Source organism: Physeter macrocephalus, chromosome 18 (assembly GCF_002837175.3).
Source record: "Physeter macrocephalus isolate SW-GA chromosome 18, ASM283717v5, whole genome shotgun sequence".
Classification (NCBI taxonomy): domain Eukaryota; kingdom Metazoa; phylum Chordata; class Mammalia; order Artiodactyla; family Physeteridae; genus Physeter; species Physeter macrocephalus.
Window position 1 is genome coordinate 26,156,316 of NC_041231.1, and position 20,081 is coordinate 26,176,396.

The 20,081-nt window shown below is 40.2% G+C and overlaps 1 protein-coding gene across 1 annotated transcript in view; it reads right to left on the minus strand.

Moving 5' to 3' along the window:
- Positions 1-20,081, minus strand: part of TAFA1 (TAFA chemokine like family member 1) — a 481,218-nt gene that overhangs the window by 108,009 nt on the left and 353,128 nt on the right. The window contains exon 3 of the mRNA XM_024124151.1: positions 2,281-2,421. Within this exon, the coding sequence (XP_023979919.1) occupies positions 2,281-2,421 (141 nt within the window). The remainder of the gene's footprint in view (positions 1-2,280; positions 2,422-20,081) is intronic.

A 20,081-nucleotide genomic window follows, 5' to 3' on the forward strand; every position in this document is an offset into this window, starting at 1 on the left:
TGTTTATTGGCTTCTAGGGCCAAGAGTTGCTTCCTGTAAGAGGATGCAATGGCTTTTCTAGTCTAGCCGCCTGCCTTCCCTGCCGTGGAGGTGCCTTACTGTGCTGACAGTGATCTAGAATAAGTAAATTATCACGGGGCAAGTTTCTCAACCTCAGCTCCACTGAAACTGGGGGTGGGATAATACTCTGCTGTGGGAGCTGTCCTGTGCATTGTAGGAGGGTTAGCAGCTTCCCTGGCTTCTACACACCTGACACCAGGAGCACCCCTCTAGTCGCAGACACTAATGTCTACACCAAATGGCCCCTGAGAATTGGCCTGATTGAGGACCACTGATCACAGTGTATTCTTAAACCTGGATTTTTCACATCATTTTAAAAACAGCTTGACCTTCCCATGGCACAGAGCACCCTATGAGCTTGTCCCTCTGGGTGTGGCTGATTGGGCAAAGATCGACAGATGACCCAAGCTGGGTCAATCACATTCAGTCTTTTTGGAGAAGGCATTTAAGACACAGGAAGTGAGTCAAGTATACGTGGGCTATACCATGATGCTGAGTGAGATCAGAGTTGGTACCACAGAAATAAAAGCTTCACACAAATCCCTGAGTTGTGGGAGAACAAAAGTTAAAATCGTTGAAGAGGGAACCCGTCTACAGAGAGGAGAATGAGGGAAAGAAAGAACAAAAACAAAGAAAACAAAAATGGCAGCTGCCTAAATAGTTTATGAATCCTATGAAGTTTGGCTGCATTTCCTGTAACTGGGTTTCCCAGGATTCCTCTATTTTCTAAAAAAAATAACTTCCCCTTTCTTGGTCTAGCTTGTGTGCGTTTCCTTTCTAACCACCTCATAATTCATAATGAAAATACGTAACATGAGTCAATCTAGAAGGTGTCCTTCCCCCTCTACATCTAGAGGTAGGATCATGGACCCTAAGTCAAGAGATTTAGGTTCTAATTCCTGCTTTGTGACCTGAGCAAGTGAGTCACTTCTCTGAGTTCTGATTTTCTTATGAAGAATTTGAAGATCAGCTCACATCTGGCTCTAAAATTATGAAAGATAAAGATGGGGAAAGATATCTGTGATGCCTTTGAACTTTGGACTCTCTGTTTGACAGGCATATAAAATTGTTTAAAGATGGTGGTCAAGACTTGGTATTAGAGTCAGTTACTTTCGTCTCAAGAGTTAGTACAGCTACAACTTATCAATCATGGGACCAATGGAATAGTGATTAACCCTTCTAAGCCTCAGTTTCCTTCATGTTTAAAATGGGAGGGAAAGTGTATCTGCCCCAGGGGTCCCCGTCTCCAGGTTTTCAAGCCCTTTTCATCCACTCCCAGGCTGAACAGATAGGGTTGACTTACATAACCAGCATGATATTGTGAAAACAATGAAGGATAACTTCTGAGCCTCTATCATAAAAGAAAAGGTCACGTGGCTTCTACATTATTCTCTTGGGTCACTCACTCTGGGGGAAGCTGTTGACATGTTGTGAGGACACCCAGCCCCTCTGGAGAGGTCCATGTGGCAGGGAACAGAGGCCAGCTGCCAACATTTCTGTGAACGGGCCATCTTAAAACCACCCTCCAGCATCAGTCAAGCCTTCAGATCTTGACTGCAACCACGGAAGGGACCCTAAGCCAGAACCATCCAGCTAAGCTAAATTCCTGATCCATGGAAACTGTGAGGCAATGTTTGCCGTTTAAAGCTGCTAACTTTTGGGGGGAGGGCATAAATTGTTACACAGCAATAGATAACAAAGATGGGGGTGTTGGGATGGGTAAATAAAATAACGCATGAGAAATGTTTAGGACAGGGTTTGGTACGTGGTGAACTCTCAGGGCACTTCTATCTGTTCAGGAATGTATGTGAACCCCTAGAGCAGTGCCTGGCATATAGTAAATGCTCATTAAATATGTGTTGAATGAATGTTAGGTATTATTTTTTTACTACCATTATCATCATTGCCATAATCATACGTAACCTCGATCCAAAATCAATTCCCAGATGAGTTGGACCCTCAAAATTAGAGACTTGAAAAGATTCCTTTACCTTATCTTCTCTACACAATGGTCAACCAACAGCTATTTGAAAATGCCAAAGCCAGAGAAACAAGAATTCAAACTCTATGCGGAGGACTGGCATTTGTCTAACTTTGCAGCACTTTGGATGCACCTTCTTCATTATCCTGAACCATATTTAGATGAAACAAAACATATATATTATGCACAGTAACGACGCAGATGAACTCCTAGAGAGAGAGGTAAAGCCAGCTACTTACCATCGACACAGGAAGGTCGGTTTCTTGTCGTTCCAGCCACTTTCCCAGGTAGACAGGAACACTTGACTGTCTGTGATCGCTCCTCAATGCGGTTCTTATTACAACATCTGTGCGCAGCGATCACTTCACATGTCCCTCCTTCTGGCAAGAGAGGAAGAATCAGGACACTGATTAGAAATAATTCAGTGGGCATTCAGGCATGTGAGGGTATGTGCGAAGGGGTTGGGGAAAGTGAGAGAAATAAAAGGAAGAATTTCTATGAGGTACAGTTACTGTGGGATTCTCTCCCATAACATGTACATGTACATGCATACAAGATTATGTACGAGGGATGTCTCCTCTTGGAGAAGACAAGCATCACAGCAGTACTCTTTAAATGCAACAAAGAGCACCAATGAAGAGCCCTCAAGAGGCAACACTTCCTGGCTGTATGTACGGAGAGGCAGCGGAGTAGTGATGCCTGGAGCTAACACAAAATAAAGATGCTACCAGATTTAAATGCATTATATTTGAGGAGCTCACCCCTGGGTTATCTTCGCATTTAGAATTCTCTGTGCTCCTACTAATGATAAGCAACAGACACTCCAGTGATACAGAACCTGCAGTGGCAAGAAAACTGCCCAGAAATGAGCTCTCCTTCCCAGCACCTGCTCCTCTCAAGCGGGATGAATAGAAAACCTAGTTGTGCGGTCATTTCCCCAGTCCAGATCTCACCCAAAAGTGATAGAAAGAATCACTGGAGAACATCATCATGTGCTTTAGATGGAATCTCAAATTACAGACCAGGGCATATGGCTTCACTTAATCGTTACAGGTCAGCCATGCATTTGTCAGAATTTAGTGGCAACTTAGGGTATGCCACTGTCTGCTAGGTTCTTAACAGGTGCTCTCCTGGGTGTGTCAAATGTCACTGAGATTCAGTTGGATCTTTCCAGCCCTCAGGACACCAGCTAAGCCAGTTCTACAGGGACACAAAAGATACTCCAAGTTATCAGAAACCAGGAATTAACTTTCCTAACATCAAGTTCTACATTCAGGAAGGATGTTTTTCATTTGACAAGAATGGACCCATAACATTTAGAATCCTTGGCATTTAGGATTCATTTGGCAGTAATTCCTCAAGCATTTAGGAAGTAACCACTGTCTATAAATTACTGTGAGGGATGTGTATCCAGCTTGTACATGGTGAGCACTTAGGAAAAATTGAAAAAAAGGAGCAGGGGGAGGGAAAACAGGAGGGAGGGAAGAATTTAAACACAACCCCATCCTATCCTGGGGCACTGGTCTCCTTGCAGGCTACTGGCTGAACATGGCAGGCGTGATCCCTTTTGAGCATTGCTCTGAAGAACAGTCTTGACAAGCTGAACTAGGTACCACCTAGGACAGTCTTCTAGTGGATCTCTGGCTCATTCTCACCTCTTCCGTATCTTTTCCCAAAGGTTATTTTATCGGAGGCAAATTCGACCACCCTATTGAAGTCATAATTCCCTTAGCCAGCACGCATGATCTCACTGTGCTCTGCACCATCCCCCGTCCCACACCCCACCACCAGGGTACCTGTAACTTTCAAATACAGCATATAATTTATTTATTTATTGTACTTACTGTGTGTTCCCCACTGGAATGTAATTTCCTCAAAGACAGGTATTTGTATTGTCTTCCATTAAACATCGTATCATTATTAGAATTTCAAAAGTTACTTTTAGTACATATTTCATTTAAATTGCAAGATTGTTCAAAGATAGAAATGGGACGATTGTTATCTGTACTTTTTAGTGAGGATGCAGACTTAAAGCAGCCAAATGACCTAGCCATAAAACTAATGGTGATAATAATAGTATTATAGGAGTTAACCATTTATTGACTCTTTACTATGTAACTGACATCATCGTAGATACTGTATAAACCTTCAACTTACTATACGCTCTCGAAAGTCCAATGAGCTTATGATTACCTTTTACAGAGGAGGCAACTGAGATCGAGAGCAGCTTAAACACTTGCTCACATTTTACTTAGCAAGTACCTGGCAGCATCCGGACCAGAATTCAGATCCTCTGACCCCATATATATGTTCTTTCCCCAGTCCCGCCCTGGCATCCATACTGCCTTTCCTCTGAAAAGGGACTGGGAATTGACAAGTGCTCCATTTTCATTAAAACCTTGTAAATAAAGTCAATGACCCCAGACCACATCCTCCTCAGGCTCATGGATGACGGATCTGCACACGAGAAGCCAGAGGTGTTGCTCTAAATAACAAGCTCATCTGGTCTTGACAAGTTGAACTATGGCTCCAATTACACTTGCTGCTCAGGTACACCAATGCAGAGCCCAGAACCAGGTCTCAGAGGACCACAGCACCTTGCCATGTAGAAAGTCTGAATGGCCCTGTCAGACCCAAATCTCCTGATTCCCAAGGTTTACGCTTGTGACTGACCTACCCATAGTCGATCAGAGAAATTTAACCTTTCAATCTATTCTAACTGCGAAAGCCTAGTCCACTGACTTGTAATGACAAAAAGAAAATTAGATCTTTGATAGCAAAAGGCTCACATCTGCAGTCCTTTGAGCAGAAGTCTTCAAGTTATACCTAGTGGGGCTTCATAGATTATCTGAGGGGGCTCAGTTATATCACTGGAGGAAAGGAGAAAGCAACTCTAGATACTTTATTTTTAATATTCAGTATAGTACTTCAACGTTTTATTTAAATGTTTATTTTAACATTCAGTATAATCCTTCAAAGGAGTTCCTCTGCTAAGGAAAAAGTGAAAACAACTGTACTTTGCTGATGATCAGCTCTAAAGCTAATATCAAATGACACATATTTATTGGATAGATGGATGATTGAACCAGATGGAAAATGAATTACAAATCTATCATGGATTATCGCACAATCATTTAACATGGAACTTACAGTTTTTCGAGAAGCTTAGATGTCTTTGCTACGGTAGTGTATAGCAAGCTGGTAAGATATACTCCCCCTTTCCAGTTTCTATGTGTTTTTTTATTTCTTGGCTATATCAGAAGCCCACATTTACTTTGGTCCACCCAGGACATAGTGAGAGGCTGATCAAATTCTGTGAAAAGAAATACAATTCTGGATTTCTATAATAACCACAGGGATAAAACTTTTCAAGACCCTCTGGAACTGACTATAGTCTTATTTACCTATTGGCCTCATCATTTGGCTGCTTCAAAAAGGAGGCTGGAAATGAAAATTTTCCCAGCTTTGGCCCCCATGAAAGGAAAGAGTTAGGTTTGTCATAACCCTTTCTGGGAACTAGAAAATTGTTCTTTTAAATCTATTTTATCTGCATTTTAAGAATTACCTAGTGAACTGTCCTTTCAAAACTAACTGCCAAGGTTATTGCAGAATCATAATGATAATATTTGCCATGTGAGTGTCTTTCAGTCTTTAGCGCCAATGCCAGTCCATTCTAAATTTTATCTCAATCTAAGTCAAAATGATTTCAAGATTATCTACGGCCTCTCAAAGCAAAGTCATTTAAGTGCTCAGAAAATTGAGCTTTCCTTTCTTGCTTATGGATTGCTGGAAACGCGCTTGTTTTCTGGATTTCACTCAGCATCTGTAGATCCAGCAAAGAAGACAGGTGAAGTAACCTACTAGCTAATGGCAGAGAATGTGTCACAAACATAAGCCAGTGTGGAATTTGTCTGTACTATTCAGACTTTCCAGGTTGTTGCTTGTATCACCACTTCGTCTATAGAAAACACACCTAAGATGAAATATAAGAAATTAGCCTTCTACCCCAAATCTAGCGTTGTAAGGGGTCGCATTGTTCTTCCAGATTAGAAGGTAAATACAGTAATTATATGACGAATGCAGGCCAATCTGAAAAAGTTACATGTGCTAGATGGACGTCAATTTCCCAGTTCTCCCTCCACGCAAATTTTCTTTTTTTTTTTTTTTTTTTTTTTGCGGTACGCGGGCCTCTCACTGCTGTGGCCTCTCCCGTTGCGGAGCACAGGCTCCGGACGCGCAGGCTCAGCGGCCACGGCTCACGGGCCCAGCCGCTCCGCGGCATGTGGGATCTTCCCGGACCGGGGCACGAACCCGCATCCCCTGCATCGGCAGGCGGACTCTCAACCACTGTGCCACCAGGGAAGCCCCAGACTTTTCTTTTATAGCGCGTCTCCTAATTGGAATGATTGGTTTACTACCTGTCCATCTTGTTGGGCTGGACACTTGTGATGGCAGGGACCACATCTTTTTACTTCTTTATCCCTAGGGCCTGGCGTAATAGTTGACATTCACACATTCGCTAAATTACTGAATAATTAAATGACTGAATGAGGGATAGAAGGAATAAAGGGAAGAAACAGAGAAGGGAAAGAGTGAGATGGGAGAATGAAAGAGGAAGAAAGGAGAAACTAAGAGAAGAAAAAGAAGAGAAGAAAGACTGATTATAAATTAACCCTCTTTGGGGAACTTTTCCTGAGTATCCATTATGTGATCTTTTCAGAAAATAAACTTGAATGACAAATGTAGCTTTTGCAAAGAAGTGACCTTCTAATACACCTTCCGGAAAAATCAACTTGGAACTCTGGTTTGGGGGAGAGCCAAACTGTACGAAGGAAAAGCTTTTCATTCTAAGTGAAATGACTGGAAAATGAAATAGCAATTTAGAGTAACCATAAGGAAACTTCAGTCCTCATTAATAGTTAAGCCAGGATATATCTGCTTATAGTGGAAGCCGACTTTTAGAGGACATGAATAAAATGTGATTAAGGAATGTTAAGATTGACACGATAATACGGATCCTTGCCTTTTCACTTTATGGCAAATGGTTCCTTTCTTTAAAAGCTGTTAAGGGTAAGAAAAAGCACAGGTTTTTTGAGATTCACTTTTGTAGGACTTCTTGATCAAGGCCTTATAAATAGCTTTCTTGGAATCTATTGTAGCGGGTGTCAGAAATGCATATTTAGGACTGTGTTAAAAATGCTTTATTGACCCACTGGACCGGAAGGAACCTCCAAGTGTCTTTGTAAATCATTGACAAGAGAGACACTGATGGATCTTTAAGCATGTCTTGGTTGAGGAGGGCAAAATGGCCGCTTGATTTTTTTATGTTTGAGATTAAACAAATTACCATCTCCTCTGTCCTAGGGTTCTGGGATATATTCAGGATAGACAAATATAGGAAAAAGAAACAAATTCTGGGGCAGACAACCATGTTTTAGGCAGTATAGCATAATGAATAAAAGAAAATATTGTAGAATCAGGGCCCCAAAGTGTAAGTCCTAAATCAGCTTCCTGTTTTTCTCCATTCTATGTCTCAAGGTTCTCCTCTGTAAAATGTGGATAATAATAGCATTAACTTATTAGGGTTGTTTTGAGGACTAAATGGGTATGAGAAATAAATAAGTACAGACAAACGGATTATAATAATACTTGGCTCAAAGTAGGCACTAAACTGTATTCTGCTGTTAGTAATACTATTGCGATCATTATCTTTGACTAGATCAGAATTACTTGTGGAAACATACTGAACTCTTCGAAATTTTTTCCCTCTTTTGACCAACATGGACCATTCCCCACACCCATCTCCTTACTCTTACCCTAGACCAGTGGTGGGGGAACAACATTTAGACCTCACCAGTGCCTTGAGATAAGATTGCTAAAGGTACTGTATACTACATTAAACTCAACAAGCATCCCCTAGATTTCCCCTTTATAGTTTTTAAAGAAGAAAATGGCTCAAACATTGGATATATTCGAACTCCTACTGTAGAAATCATTTTTAATAACTGCTCTAACAACATGGAAATATATTTTACTCAAAGATATACCAATGAGGTTACAAGAAGAACATTCTTGAATCTTTACTGATCCTTATATACTACAGAACTTTGACTTGTTTCCAGGCAGGGTGCCTTGGATGGCATTAGGGAGGGAAACCCAAGTAATGGTTTGGGTATCAGACTGGCATTGTGCTATTCTCAGACTTGCTGGAGAATTTGTGTTAAAATAAGGCTGAAAATGTAACATCTCCTCCAGTGTATTTTTTGCTCCCAAATTTGTTTGCCTGATCTGGATCTGCTGTCAATCCATTGCAAATTAATGCAATCACTGAAACAGCTTATTGACCAGTAGGGAAAGCCACTGAAAGGCTGGGTGGGACATTCACCCTGGATGTTCATGTAAGTTTCTGGTAACTAAATCAGAGTATCAGTGCCCTTCAGCTTCCCTGGGTTATGATCTCAAATAAAGTAATCAAATTCTATTATGGTGATTAGGGAAAGAGTTGGAATGAAATAAGGCTTAGAAAGATAGCTATGTCCACTCTTCCCCTCTGAGGTGCAACAGTCTCAATCTAAATTCTGCTAGGATTTCTATCCTTACACTGACATCACTCATCCAGCTGGGTGAGAGTTTATCAGGTTTTCCTTTTCTATTGCTAGCCTTCAAGGCTGAGAGCAATATGCAAACAGTTTCTTGAAAAGAAACAGGCAACCCTGTTTTACAGAAGCCATACCTCTACGTATATTAATTTCTTTAAAATTACCTGAAATACTAACATGAAAGGTTGATTATATTAATATATAAATGTTATTTGAAGTAATCAACATCATTTGAGCTACTAGCTGGGTGACTTGGAGCAAGATGTAACCTCTAAGCCCTGGTCCCTTGTAAGTAAGATGCCAAACTTAAGGAATGTTGTGAGGATTAGAGTTTGTGTATCAACAGTAATTAATACACTGAGCAGCACACAGTAGGTCCGCTATAAATAAGAGCTGACATTCTTCTTATTGTTAACCTAAAAAATGAAACCCACTTTCAAAGACAATACTGGAGACAGTTACATCTGACATGAGTTTTGATGGAAGGACAGAATTCTGAAAGGCTGGCAAATGGAGGCATTTACTTTTCAAGCTCCAAGACCCCTCGTCAAATGTCTGAACTGTTTGTGCAATGATGGGTGGTCGAACGCGCTTTCTCCTTTGCATCCCTGCCTCAGCTACTCTTATGTCTTTATTCATTTTTATTTTGTTTCTTCCTGATATTTATTTAATGGCATACAAGCAGTAATACACTCGGAAAAGGAAGCCCAATAATAATTATAAACTTTAAAAAATTCTCTTAAAATGAGATTGTTCTATTATCCTGCATGGGTAAGTGTAATGGATGTTAAAAGGAACATGGGTGGTGATGATACACCATCTCCATTATTGAAACGTGAATGGACAGCAGGCAATGTGATGACTCGATATCCATCACCTCTAAACCATAACTGTTTTAGGACATTTTTTCCTCCAGCTAAACAAAAATACATGCTATGGAACAACATTCCTGAATTGGCTTAGAAGCAAAGACAAGAAGATCAAGATACAATCTGAGATAATCTAGGGAGAAATGACTGTGAAACACCATTCCCAGAAAGAAACATTTTCACTTTAGGTTCTGATGATCCCTGGCGGCTCCTCTTGCTGAGTCTTAAACTGATCTTAAATTCTAAGTCCTTACTTTGGTACCCACAGGAGAACCACATGAAAATCCATACATATTAGCTTTTACTTCCGTCTACGGTCTAATTGCTCTCAAACTCCTAAGTGAGTTATCAAGTGTTATGGAAATCTGTTATACAAACACTAAAATTAGCATTTTGCCTGTGTCTATTGAATTCTATAATTAAGGGTTTTGTAAGGCAGTGGCCTCTACGATATCAATGGCTGGGACTTTTCTAAGTTGTAGAGGATCCGTGTGTGGTAGGATGGTTAAAAGCATAGCATTTGAGACTGGATTTTGGAGCCATATTTAATTGATTGGATTTAAATGCTGCCTGCACCCTTTGTGAGCTGTATTATCTCAGGAAAAACATTTAAGCTTTCTATTCTTAGCTTCCTCATCTGTAAAATGGGGAAAATAATACTTTCACGATTAGGTTGCTGTGAGGATCAATGAGTAAACACTTGCAGTGCACTCAGAACAGCCGGAAGTATAAGAACAAGGCAAGTGTTGGCTATCAAGAGTCTTGCTATTATTAATTTTAGCTGTTGTGGCCATTAGTGCTTCTCAATGACTATCTCTGGCTCTCTTCCTCTGGGCTTATGGTAGTTCCTAGTTCCCCTGTGGGAGGTGGGTCCATATGACTATTTCTGTGTTAAAGGAAGTGACGTGTGACTTACATACCAAGCTTTTAATTCCTTATGGAAGATTCTCCAGGGCTCTCTTCCGGCTAGTGTGGTAACCAGAAGTATTTTAGATCAGGGATCAGCAAACTTTTTCTATAAAGGGCCAGGTAGAAAATATCTTTGGTTTTGTTGGTCATCTGATCTCTGTGGCAACTACCAAACTCTGCTGTTGGAATATGAAAGCAACCGCAAACAATACATAAACAAAAGCGTGAGTGTGTGCCAATAAAATATTATGTATGGAAACTGAAACTTGAATTTCATGTAATTTTTAGGTGTCACAGATATTCTCCTTTTGATTTTTTCCCAGCCTTTGAAAAACCTAAAGATCATTCTTAGCTCATGAGCTATAAAAAACAAATGGCGAGCCAGATTTGGCCTATGGACCATAGGGTGCCCACCCGTATTTTGGTTATTGGCTGCTCCAGCAGTTCTAGTTCCTGGGTAACTCCTCCAAACACAACCCCTCTGATGAACCACAGTGGGCATGTTGCCTGATCAAGAAATAAACCTTCATTGTTTTAAGCCAATGAGAGTTGGGGTGGTTTGTTATCGCAGCTTAATACAGCCTAATCTCACTAATATATTATTCTTTAAGATGATGAGAATAAAAGAGGTATATTACCCCCTCAAGAGTGCTTAAATAGGTTCCTTAAATATGTTTAACAATAACTAGGGTGGAACAATTCCAAGGCTTTTACCCGGGAAGTATAGTCTTTCAAATCGATGCCTTCCATGAAGAACTGGAATGAGATACAGCTGCTCAGCTTCCTCCTCTGTGCAAATACGTCATCCAAGCCAAGGATCTGGCCCTTGTCATCTGGGTGTTTTATTGGTTTAGATGAGAGGTAATCATGAAAGTATATATTTCTTTATAGCATGAGATAGTGCCTCTCCTCCACAGCCACAGAGATCAGAAAACACATATTTAGGGGAAAGAAGGCAAACAGAAACTGTGATTTGTGTTACACATTGTAGAAGTCATTAACTATGACTCAGGTAGAAAAACTTACTACTTCTCTTTTTGACAGTGATGACAATTTAATAGTATTTGACTCTACCGAGTTACATAAAGCATCCGGAGGCATTGAAAAGGACGGTTTATCAAGATGATAAACAAGGTTTCATTTCCTTCCTGGTTGCATGGATGTGATCAGAAGTCTAAGACCATCCGAAATCACTTAGCCTGGCTACCAGGCAGACGTTGAGCTACTTGGGACCATCCGCACTTGAAATGAGCTTCACTTAATGGACCCGCTGGATCAGGTCAGCACTAAGGAAGGAATGTTTGCATGAGTACATGAGCACTGGGGCATTCAGTGTGGACTTGGGGGCTGAGGGAAGGGTAGTAGTGCTACTAAAACCCTGCTCCCTGGGAACCTCATACTCATTAATTTCAAAACATACAGCCAGTTTTGCCTTCTGATTTGGGTAAATCAGGCTGGATAAATTCTCAGCATGCTGGGAATAGAATGAGTTTGTATGGGTGAGTATAATAAAAAAAACACTTACAAAATAAGTGTTTGTTCTTAGTATTGTTATCATTATTATTAACTGTGGGAGTCATTAATGCCATTAGTCAATTCTACTCTGTAGTAGTTCTCTATTCTTTTTACCTGCCCAGCAAATACTCCCACTTCTACTGCTGCATGCTTCCTCGTTTTCCTTATGGAGCCAATGGCCTTGTTCCCCATTCTCAGCTCATGGGGTTTTGAAGTTGTTGGATCTACCCCTGATCCAGAAGAGGGCACAAGACTCAAGACTAGCTTAGTGGATTAAGCACTCTCTAGGGACCAAGCGAGGGCTACAAGGGCTGGTACCTAGCTCAAGCTGTACACAGTGAGATCCAATAGTAAAACATTTATTCTTGGGAAAATATAGTTTTTTTTCCTACAGGTGTTTCTGATGAAAAGATATAAATCTGGAGCTTGCCACTACCTTAGTACCATGACAGAAAAGTGTGCAAATGAATGGAATCAACAAAGAGGGAAGCCAAGTGGAAAAGCAGAGTGCTTCCTGCCATGATTGTTAGTGCTACTTGATATAGCTGTGCCTGAAGCTGGTGGCTGAACTGTAGCCAAAAAACACTCTATTTTAAAACTGAGTTTGAATTGTTTTTTCTACTACTTGCAATAAAGAGTCATGAAGTACAGTTATACTAAAGGCATTAAGAAGATTTTCTGCAATTATCTTTTCTTCTTTTCCATACATTTTATTATATGGAGGAGCCTATGGTAGGTACCAAAATTAAACCAGATATCACCCTATCTAAATGCCACCTCCTGAGGGAAACCTTCTGTAACTTCCCTTATTAGGTCACTCACATCTCCTCCCTCCCATCCAGACTCTCAGAGCACTATGACCTTTTCCACTTCAGCACATCCACAACTGAAAGTTTACATGTGTTTGTTAAATACTTTTTATCATTGTCTACTTCCTCTAATAAGTAAAAAGCCCTGTGAGGCAGGGACCATATGTGTCGTCAATGATCCTGTTATCCTGAGTACCCTGCACAAGAACTAACTGGGGAAAAAAGTGTTGCACACTCAGTACTTATTCTCTTCTTTTTCAAAGAGCTAGATCAACAATTTTGATCAGAGTGGCTATACACCCACACATTCAAAAATATTTTTCTATTCCTCTTATAGCTATGATGGACACATGGCAAAGTTCTTGTCAATGAAATGAAAATAAATATAAATGAAAATCTGCTGAGACTATCTAGAAAGACTTTTCTTTCCTTACGTAACACTTGCCCCTTCCTATACCATTTTTTGCTTCTTCCTGTCTGAAATGCAGGCTTGAAGGCTGGAACTACAGCAGCCATTTTGTGCCAGTGAGAGAAAGGAAGCTCAAAGTTAAAATCACAGAGATTTTAACTTTGAGAGTGTTGGGTAACTGAGCCAAAGTTGCCAAATGAACCTCCAGAATTTCTATTACACGAGAAAAAATAAATGCCTGCTAATTTGCTTAACCGAGTTGAGATGTCTATTACCTGCAACCAAATGTAGTCCTGATATATTGGTACATGTTACGATTTTGATAAATACTTTTAAAATGTATGAGTAAATGAAAGGAAGGACGTATCCTTGGCTTCAAAGATCTAGTCAGAAAGTTAAGACAGAGAAGATAAAAATGAATAATTCAAAGTAGAAAGTAATAAATGTCATGAGAGTGTAGACTCTCTCCATTATTGGAGTTTATGAAGAATTAGAAGACACTACCTTTATCCTAATGGATTCAGGAAGACTTGTTGGAGCAAAAGAATTTGATTCAGGACTTTGGTCCTTCAAGGACGATTTGTTCTTGTGGTGATAGGATATGGACACTTTAGGTTCAGAGAATAGGGTGAGCAAATAGCTAAAGATGGGATCTGTGACACACTCTCGAGCACCCCCTCTTCATGCTCTGTATAATGCCCTCCCCTTAGTGAGGATGGTACTTTTAGAATATAGACTATGGAACAGAGTAGAGCAAAGGTGATAGGATGTCACTTCTGTGGTTAGGTTATATATGTGGCAAGGATGATGTGCTATCACTCCCATAATTATCTTTAATCTCTATCTCTATCTGTATCTCTGTCTGTATCTGTATCTCCATCTCTATCAAGTCTTGTTAGCATGCATTAGAGGGACTATTTTCAATGCTGGCTTTGGAGAAATGAGCTGTGAGAGGGTCTATGGAAATGTCCACATGGCAAGAAATTGCAGGTGGCTTCTAAGAGCTGGGGGTGGCCTCTGGTTGGAAGTCATACAACAGCAAAGACATGAACTCTGCCAGCAATCTAAAGGAATGTGGAAATGGGTATTTCCTCAGTGGATCCTCTGTGGGGAGTCTTAGGTGTCGGTCAACTCATACCCACCTAGTACACTTTTCCTCAAATGTTTAGGGATTAGTTAGGTAATTTCAGGTAAAAATCTCTACTGCATTTGATACCAGATCTCAGTTACCAAGGACATCTAAAAATCAACAGCATTCATAAGATCTAAACAAGTATGAAAACACACATTTTGGTCTTCCCTGAACAATCAGATTGTTCAGGGAAGAAAAGAACATAACAGTTTTACTTTATTGAGACATAATTCTTTGTTGTCTTTACTGTTGTGAGGATAAGATAATGGAATATCACATTACAGGGGTTCAAGTGCTTTTGGTTCCTTAGAGGTGGAATAAAAAGCAGAAGCAATGAAGTTCTCTTAAAAATCTCACTTATATAGACTTTGTTTCTGGAGATGCACTTTGGTTTTGTGATTACCCTGAGAGTCCTTGGCTGGAATATTGGCTTTATGTCTTACTAACTGGAAAATTTCGACATGTCACTTAAACTTCCTGATCCTTAATTTACTTGTCTGTAAAATGGAGGTAATTGTAACTATCACTTTCTGTAGTTAAAACCTGCTGTTTCTGCTTGCCTATGTTTCATTCTCTCTTCTGAAAACAGCATGTCACGTTTTCTTTGGGAGTAACAACCCCCAGCTTATTTTTAGTCCATGCAGGGCAGGTGAACAAAAGCTCCAGGAGTGGGATTGTGACTTAGACCTGGCCAAACGGCACAGTCTTTCCACAGCCACAGAGATTGGTCTGCAGATGGGCTTGTCATCCAATTTGGTTCAGTCAGACTGAAACTGAAGGCTAAGTGGAAAAACTGAAAAAAAGTTTGCTTTCTGTTGTACTATAAGATGCAAGCTGAGCTTTTCAGAGGTCCTGTGTGAGACCGAGTTGACATGGAGAACAGTGGAGACAAGTGATAGAAAGGGACCCGGCCCTCATGATACACTTGAGCTGTTAAATCTAGCACTGCTGGCTCTACCTCTGAACTCTTTCTTTAAATGTGCCAGTACATTATCTTCCATTTATTGTAGTGGCTTTAGCTATTTAGAATTCTGTGGCTTCTTTTCTTCATGCCACATCTCCAGGTCTCTGACAGCAACTTGTATCCAATGGTTCAATTCAATTCAATTCAGTTCGCTTCAATTCAATTCTGACACGACCTGGAGTTAGCGCAGACCCCACAGGTTGAAGGGCTCAGTCCTACAACACTGACCTCACTTCAGATAACAGTTGCAAATGGGGTGCCCAAACCTCTTGTCCTTCTGCCGAACTTGGTGATAAATTCAGGAGTTCTCATGACCCCTCAGGTTCAATAACTTGCTAGAATGGCTCACAAAACTCAGGAAGGCAGTTTACTTATGCTTACTGTTTTATTATAAGGAATTTAACTCAGGAAGAGCCAAACAGAAGAGATGCATAGGACAGGTATGGTTGGGGTGGGGTGAGGGGTGGGAAATGGAGCTTCTGTACCTGCTCCAGGTACTGCCACCTCCCAGCACCTCAGTGTGTTCAACAGCCCAGAAGCTCTCAAAACCCTGTCATTTTAGGGAGCTTTTATTACCTGGCCATGACTGACTTAAACGACTAGCCATTGGTGATTAACTCAACCTCCAGCCCTGCTTCTCTCCAATTCTTTAACTATGCCTTGGTCTTTCTGGTCATCAGCTCTGATCCTGAAACTATTTAGGGATCCCTGGTCATCTCATTATTGTACAAAAGACGTTCATAACTTCAGAGAGCCCAAGGGTTTTAGCAGCTGTGTGCCAGGAACTGGGTACAAAGACAAAATACCTTCTATGATTGTACATTGTACTTCACAGAATCTTTGTGAGAACTGAATTTAAAAAATGGATATAATGAATTTGGTTCAGTGCCTGAAATATAATAAGCACTCAAACTGTGTGGTCATTTTTGTTACTATTACTGTTACCATAAAAATAATTATCATATTGTTTACTGTGAAGTGACTGGAATTTTATTTCACTAATACACATATGGGTCTGCAAGAATTGTTGACTATCTCTAAATTTACTGAGAGCGATTGGGAGAGAGAATCAACTAGATACTGATTTTCTGAGACTTCTACTGCAGGAGAAGTCCAAATAACTCACCATATTGATTCCTAGCAATTGATAGTTAAACAATCATGTGAATTGACTCATGGCCAACTGGATTGCTGTGGCTCTGTTGTTAACAAATTCCAAACAGCAGAGCCATGAAAGGATTGGCAAAATATTACAGTGAAAACTCCTGGACTCAGTAATCTACCAAACATGAGTTCCAATCCCAACTCTAATGCTTGTAAGTCATGTAAAACATATGCATTTCTTAAGCTCTCTGAGCTTTGTAAAATGGGGTTGTAAGAACACCTTCATTAGATAATTGTGAAGAATAAATAGAGTAATAAATATGAACAGCTCAGTACAGTTTGATTCAAATTGTAAAACTTCATAATCATCATTGCTTTTGATGTTTCAATTATACTGACTGACATGAACACACTAGTTCAACTCTAAAGTGATGTAAATTAGACCTTAACATTTTTATGACCAAATAATATTGATTAACTGTCATTTGAGCAATGTAGAGGCAACATGTAGAAACAGATTAATTTAGACTTTAAGTTATTTAGACTAAATGAGAGAGAAATTTTCCCACCTAATGTAAAAGAATGCCATCTTTCAGAGTCTCAAATTATGCCTTTAGGTAAGTCATACATAAAGAATGAGTGACCTTGCAGTGAGAAGTCTGTTAAAAAAAAAAATGACCATTCCTCTTTGGTTAGATGTCAGTTTGTCAGCAAACATGTTATGAGTGATAATCTGAACAGCAGAATATGGTTACTGAAGTTTGAGTTCCCTGAAGAAACAGCTATGTAAGTTAATGATCATAATGAAATGACATTAGAGAAATGCTGCCCGAAAGGTACATAAATTTCAACCTAAGGCTAAAGTTTTCTTCTTCACAACAAATTATATTCAGGTTAATGGGGTCAATGGGAATTAAAGCTATTGAGGAGGCCTAGTCGTCACGTACCAAATTTCCATTGCACTCAATAATGCATGAAAGTCATTTGGAGGGATGCTATATCCAGACCCTGTTTGTGAGGCAGGTCTTCAGAGAAGAGTCTTACAGAAGGAATACCTTTCTTCCTTTTACCTCCATAGATTCGCTTAGACCTTTGTCTTAGCCTAGAGTGTCTTCCTTCCTACTCAATCACTTCTCATCTTCTAATCTCTCACTCCTAAACTTACAACTTCACTTTTACTTTTGTTCTGCATGTCATCTTTGGAAGCTTAGAGAAGTGATATAAAACAGCAGTCAAGAGAACAGATTCTGACCTTTCAGAGTGTGGTTTTACCCTCAATGCTGGGATTAATTTAACTGTGGAATCCTTGATAAATGACTCTAAACAGTCAGTTTCCTTATTTGTTAAACGGAGTTAATTTTTTAAAGCACGTAGAATATCTAAGTCCATGCACTCTCTCACTTCATCCCAGCTTACCCTTCCCCCTCCCCGTGTCGTCAAGTCCATTCTCTACATCTGCATTTTTATTCCTGTCCTGCCCCTAGGTTCTTCAGAACCTTTTTTTTTTTTAATATTCCTTATATATGTGTTAGCATAAAGCAATTATACTCCAATAAAGATGTTAAAAAAAATTAAAAGCACGTAGAGGAATAGCCAAAAAACAAATTAGGTCAAAACTACCTTAGGAAATCATGAACTCCTTCTTTAGACTGGAGAGATACTAACAGAAGAGGAGACAATAAGAGTTAAGAAGAAGTGGAGGACAGTTGACTCCAGACTGCCATCCCGGGCCCACGCCAGGGCATTCCCGAGAAAAATCACAGGAGTTTGCATTATGTAAATTGCTATTAATTTGTATTGGCTCTAGCTCTCTTCTACTTGACCATGTGTGGTTGAAATGAATAAGTTCAGTGCACGCAGAGGGGCACTGCTGCTCTTTGTGTTGGCAGATTACAGACAGAATCATTTTGACTCTATTATTATTATATTTTAAATTTCAGCAATAAACATTTTGTGGAAATTTCCTTCTCTTTACCATGTTATTTAAGTACCTACATAATATTCTCAGTTTTGCCTTTTGGTTCACAAAGCCTGACCTATTCCCATCTTGCCTCTGAAGGAGATGGAAAGTTTTCCCTTCTTTCCTTGTAGGTTCTCTGGCAAGTCTAATAGTTAAATTGACATAAGGCACATTAAAAGGAGAAAAGCAAAGTTAACTTCATATGGACGGGAGCGCATAGAAATGTGAGACTCAAAGGGCAGCCAGGTAATTGAGGCTTCAAAACATCCTGAGCTAAAGAAAGGGCTAAAGGTCTGGAGGTACAAGGGGAGGAAGGCTATTCAAAGGAAAATGAGAGGAGATGTTTGGAAGACAAAAGTTGCCCTGCTTGGCAGGTAAGTTGTTTAGGTAAAAAGGTATATCTGGTAAGAGCTCTCTTTTTGATACAGGCCCCCTTTCCAATGTACATTTAGGCAGTTAATGGGGACGTAAAGAACTTTTCCTGAATCTGCTGAGTTTTGATTGCCTTAGCTCAAAATAATCCTTAGGCCAAAAAGACATATTTTGGGGTAGCAAAATCTGTTCCCCTTCACCCTTTACAGGAAAAGTTTGCTGATTCCTATTCTAGGTGAATTCATACTCCAGCCTTTCCTTAGGCATTGGATAAGTGGATCACTTATTGGACAGAGGGAAATTAGCATTTTTACCTCTAGCTGCATAAAGCCTGATCTGCCCCACTCTTCCACTATCTCAGAGAGTGTGCCTGAAACTGTGGCAGCACTAGTAACCATTAATACTAGTAGATCATAGGGGTCTAACTTTTCAGACTTCAGTTCTTTTAATCCTACAACAACCCTCAGACTTACTTACTGTCATTACCTACTTTGTAAATGGAAAAACTGAGACTCAGCAAGACTTACTCAAGGGCACAGTTAGTAAAGATTGGAACTGGAACTCCAACCCAGGTCTTCCATCTACAGCCATTCACAGCAGTGAAGTGGTGCAAAGTTATCTGTCCACTTTGGTCTAAAATATTTTTACACTTATTTTGTGTAGGGTATGTTATGTCTGGTTGTAGTGGGGGGAGGGTTGGGAGCTACAGAGCACAGTGAGGAAGCCATGCTGGAGTGGAAAGGAAGATAGAAGTGAATGTACAGAAAGAGGCATGTTGTTTGTAAACGTTTCCAGGAATTCAAGTAGAAGAATTCAGATTTTTATATGTCCTTATTTTAGCCAGCAGTTCTAGGCAGTGGGGCATGTATGGAACTTTCATCTGTTCCTTTACATGATCATTCACTCATTCAACAAATATTCTGATGATCAGCTACTGCTGGACGTCACTGAGAGGCAGGAGGGTACAATGTAAATATCTCCAACGTATTTGTAGTTTAGTGGGAAAGACAGACCAAGAAATCCAATACAGTAATGTAAATGCTAAGAATCTGGTTAGCTCCCAAAGGGAACCTAAGTACAATTTGGTGGGGTCGCGGGGTGTTGGGGGGGAAGCCATCTACATGTCTTAAGAAGCTGAAAGATGAGCAAGATCTTTTCAGGCAACAGGGCAAAAAAGAAATGAGAATTTCCAGGCATAGTATTAGAGTTTTTTGCCCTGAACAAATGGGTATGGCTGGAGATTAGAGTGCTGAGGTCAATACAAGGGAGGGGGCTGTTAGACATGAGAATAAGGGAAAGGATAAAAAATGACTTGGTGTAACATGCTGAAAATCCATGTTAAAATGTTCTGGGGCTTCCCTGGTGGCGCAGTGGTGGCGCGTCCGCCTGCCGATGCAG